The sequence below is a fragment of the Crocodylus porosus genome, unplaced genomic scaffold (genome assembly GCF_001723895.1).
Source record: "Crocodylus porosus isolate Cpor-Errol unplaced genomic scaffold, CroPor_comp1, whole genome shotgun sequence".
Taxonomy (NCBI): Eukaryota; Metazoa; Chordata; order Crocodylia; family Crocodylidae; genus Crocodylus; species Crocodylus porosus.
Genome location: NW_017728931.1, coordinates 118,199,685 through 118,204,349, shown reverse-complemented (window position 1 = coordinate 118,204,349; position 4,665 = coordinate 118,199,685). Strand labels below are relative to the sequence as shown.

General features: G+C 40.8%; 2 protein-coding genes across 2 annotated transcripts in view; one reads left to right on the top strand and one right to left on the bottom strand.

Annotated features, from left to right (window-relative positions):
- Nucleotides 1-229: 229 nt before the first annotated feature.
- LOC109315700 (putative Dol-P-Glc:Glc(2)Man(9)GlcNAc(2)-PP-Dol alpha-1,2-glucosyltransferase) lies at nucleotides 230-4,659 on the bottom strand. Its single transcript, XM_019543519.1, has 3 exons — nucleotides 4,483-4,659; nucleotides 3,173-3,370; nucleotides 230-1,448 (listed from the first exon to the last, which is right to left on the bottom strand). Exons 1-3 carry the CDS (start codon nucleotides 4,645-4,647, stop codon nucleotides 393-395), a joined length of 1,419 nt encoding a protein of 472 aa, XP_019399064.1. The 5' UTR covers nucleotides 4,648-4,659; the 3' UTR covers nucleotides 230-392.
- The window catches only part of TPRKB (TP53RK binding protein), a 9,333-nt gene continuing 9,175 nt past the window's right edge, over nucleotides 4,508-4,665 (top strand). Inside the window, exon 1 of the mRNA XM_019543520.1 lies at nucleotides 4,508-4,585. The gene's annotated coding sequence lies outside the window, so the exon portion shown is untranslated. The remainder of the gene's footprint in view (nucleotides 4,586-4,665) is intronic.

The following is a 4,665-nucleotide window of genomic DNA, read 5'->3' as shown; positions in this document are numbered from 1 at the left end:
CAGACCCTTTTTGCTTTGGCAACTCCTTGGAAGGGTGAGTTGTACACATATTTACTAAAAAATAACAGTATTAAAATGACATATGCCTGTAAACATCTCTCTCATTTCACAGTATTTGTAGAATATTTGGTTTTACCTTTGAATTTTTCCTGATGTTGTTTTTATTTATCCCAGAACTTCTTAAATTTGGTTAATACCTGATCATATTAAGAACAGATCCAATCTCACATAGAGTTGCAAGAATTTAAGCATCCAACACATTACACTTCCTCCACCCGTGAAGGGGGAAAATAATCACAGAGAAACGCACTTAATTTCAGGGCCTATTAACCCTATTCATTGCAGAAAAGGCATAGAATTTGTTCTTTCTAGGAATACAAAGATATACAAAATCACCACATAAACCTCTGGATTTCTTCACTATTTGGCCATTGGAATGTTTTGTTCAAGAAGAGATGTAAAGTTACTGCATTAACAATGACATATAAAGTAAACTCAAGAAGCTGCCCAGAAAGAGGTGGAAAAGGAATATTTAGCCTATATATTAAAAATGGCAAAATGAAGTAACGAAATTCCAACAGCTTCTGAGGAACTGTGACAGCAAACAAACATACAAAAAATACGAAGTTCCAGAAAACCGATTTTGATTTTAGTGAATCAGTAAAACTCCACCCAGCAAATATGTAGACTGGAACTAATACGTATTTCACAAATTCATGTCTTTGAAAAATTTTTCTCCATATATAGAATGTGTAATGCCTGTTATCTGCAAGCAGATACTTATGAACATAGGTAAATTTCCATACCAGGAATAAAGAAATGGCAATTAGTATGCCATAGTGCCTTGGGTGCTTTCTTAATGACTGAAGGAAATTTCTAATTTTACAAGGAGTTACTAAGTAAGGAAAGGAAAAAAAGAGGGTAAAGGAGAAAAAGTAGAACAGCTGAGGGAAATGCAAGCAGGCTTCATGGTTACTCCTGTCTCCAACAACTATTCCTCCATTGATGACCACAAAAGTAAAAAATGCACTTACCGAAAGGATATATGGCCAAATCAAAACTACAAGTGCAACAAGATTTTTAAAGGACATTATGTACTTAATAAGGAACTGTAGTATTCTGATTATTTCTGAAAATGATTCTTTCGTAGATGAAAACTTTTCTTCTTTCTTTTTCATCAATTCAGTCTTCCATGCTTCATTTATCCTTTCTGCAACAACACTTCCCCCACAGAAAATAGTCCACACAATATTTGTCTGACGAAACATAAAGCCACAAAACCCAAGCAGGGCTGAAGTTTTATGGTTACCATAAAGGCACATCAAATATGAAAAAAGAGTAAAAAAGGTTGATCCTGTGTCTGTATAATAAAGGAATGTAAAAAAATAAAGGGTAGGAAATACTGCAAGAGTTAATGTAGATAATATTCTCTGGAAACCAGACACAGCCTAGAGAAGGGAGGGGAAAACAGAATTAGTAGTATTACTTCTACTGAAGAACAAAACATGCCAGTAGTTAAAGATTCTATTCTTTAGAGTTCTAGTACCATAAAATAACATTTTTTGTGCTCTTGGATTCCACTTCTTATTGTAACAGCCATACCTTGCATTCTGCTATGTTAATACAGAGTACAAAACAATGAAATAAGCGAAGGATCAGAAGATTGCACGCTATTTGTGCTGAATTAAAAGTGAACTGCATAGAAAACAAAATGACACTAACATATCATCAATAATATTTCAGGTCTGTATATGATGAATATTGTGGTTCTGCTGCTAAAATATTGAAAAAATGCAGAGTGGTTCCCTTGGATTCACTATGTATATGTGAGTGGTCCCGCTGAATTCACTATGTGTTCACTATACACATACAGGGACATTGTATACTCAATAGGACACTCAAATATCTAAGCATTTTCACAATGGAACCACAAAAGCTGCCACCATCCAGGCTCAGGGGACAGCACTCAATTATTAAAAAACAAAACAAAACAAAAAAACACATAATTTTCAATTGTTTGAGGGGATAAAAAAAACTCAAAAAACACGTGCTCTACCGGAAGCAGCAGTGCGCGACTTTGACCCAGCTCTGCAGCATCTATAGAAATCGGGTGCTTCAGCTGGTTTTTTGGCACTTTTAGCTAAAGCCAATTCAATCAGCTATTAGTTAAAAGCTCCCAAAAAGCCCCACTAAAGAGCCCACTCTACAGACATTGGGAAAGCTGGGTGCAACTAACACGCTGCCTCTTCTGGGCATGTGCTGGGCTTGGTGCAGAAGCATACTGCGTTTAAAGTGCCATTTTGGGGGGGGTTTCCACATCTGCAAGCAGTCTGAATTCATATCCTCTAATTTCAGCTCCCTCTCACACCCCAGAATGCATCAGTCCACAAGAGAACAGTTAATATAGCCTCCACTGAACCTGAACCATAAAGGGTTAGTTTAATTTCTAATCTGTGATATAGTTTCCTTTAGATATCTTTCCAGAAACATCTGCTCAGCTGCAAGTTATGAGTTTTATGCGGGCCTGTCCCATGCGATTCAGACTAGATGGTCCCTTCACATTATAAAATCTATGACTATTAACTTTGTGCACATAAGTAGTCCCCTTAACACAGTGGTTCTCACCCATCTCAGATTCAAGACACCCGATGGAAAATCTTAGCTTTCCCTCATTTCTTTGACTACAGAAAAATAATAAAGCAATGCTTCCACTGCAAAGACCTCATAAAAACCATGGCACTCAAAACGTTTTTGATGCTCTAGATTCCTATTTGAAATCCGTGGGTATATGTTGTGAATTGTGTGTAGGTATGCGCATACCTAAGAGTACCATTATTGTGCACCACTGTAGAAGGACACTGCAGTACCCTAATTGAGAATCACTGAATTAATTTCAGTGGCACTATCCATGTGTATAAAGTTAAACACAAATGCCAATCTTTTCAGGAACAAGCTTTAAGGAAAGCAGAAAAATCTGCGTTTAAAGAAAAAGACATGGATCATCACAGCAATGTCAACTGGCAGTATGATTCAAGTATCTGTATCTAGATAAAGCTGAAGATAACTCAAACTCCTTACAACATAAACTAAGGGCCTAGGCTATTTTTAAAACTTGCCTGCATTATTGTACATAACTTCCCTAGCTCAAGTGTGTAAAGGATTTAGACTGTACCTTGTTTTTCTGATGGATCTTGCCCAAAAGCAAATACAGCAAGTAGAAGTTGCCAACACTGAAAAGGAGGTTAATAAACCTGAGCATTCCCGTTGAGCACACTACGCTTCCAGACCATCCAAAGAGCCATGCTGCAGGCTTCACTATTCCAACAGACACCAGGTATAAGCCAGGTAATGTAGTGATCATAGGGTCCCACTTCAAAATGAAAAAAGATACAGGGGTTAAAGGAGTTGGAAAGCATGAAACCGCACCAGATATAAACAAGAAAAGCTTAAGAAACCTAAAAGTCTCTGGTTTCATTGAGACGCATATAGAAAATCATTTGCTCCAAACAAGCTTTATACATCATAAACCACCCTACTTGCACACAAGGTATACGTTCCCACTGCATTGGCCACACACTTAAATGTGTTGCTCGCATGAACATACATACAGGTATAGCACATATATATAAGCCAGTGTTTCCCAACCAGTGTGCTGTGGCACAAAAGTGTAACATCAGAAATGAACAGGTGTGCAGCAGAAATCTGCCATGGCACTGAGCTACAGTAGGTAGGAGGATGGGGAATGCCTTAACAGGTGTGCTGCAGAAAATTTTTATTAATGTAAAGTGTGCCCTTGGGCTGATAAAAGGTTGGGAAACACTCATATAAGCACATGTAACATGCACACATAGTGCATGCACACACACACAAATATGTATAGTGTACATGCACAAATAATGCCCACATATACTGTGTGTGCATATACAGTGCCTATATATATATTAGTGCACACACATATATGTAGAGCACAGGGGATGGGGGTGTGTATATATAGTGCACACTTGCATATGTCGTGCACAGGGATGTGTGTGTGTAGGTAGATATATACACACATGTATATGTAGTTCACGAGGGGGTGGAGATGGATATACAGAGAGAGATAGTGTACACGTATATGTAGTATATAGTGCATACATACGTATATACGTAGTTCACAGGATGGGTGTAGATAGACAGACAGATAGAGTGCACACAAGTATATGTAGTGCACAGGTGTGTGTGCCCACATATAGCATGCTCAAAAACTTACCAAATACAGGTGTGGTGTGCACACACACACACCAAGCATGCACACGTAGTGCACCCACACAGTACACACACGCACAGTACGTGTACGCGCACACGCCCGCCCGCCCGCGCTGTACACACGTAGCGCCCACGCTCGCGCTGTATCGACACAGCGCCCGCGTCCCACCCCCGGGGCAGGTGGCGGCGGCGGCGGCGGCAGGGCCGAGGGGCTGGGCCGTGCGGGGCTGGGCGCACCTGGCGGAAGCGCGCGGCGCAGTAGGCCTGGGCCTGGGGGACGTGAAAGACCTCGTCTATGTAGGGCTCGCGCTGCTGTCGGTTGATCGCGGCGAAGAGCAGACACGAGAGCAGCAGGGCTCCACTCAGCGCAGCCCACAGGCCGAAGCGCTCGGCCCGCTCCATGGCGGCGGGACGGGGCGG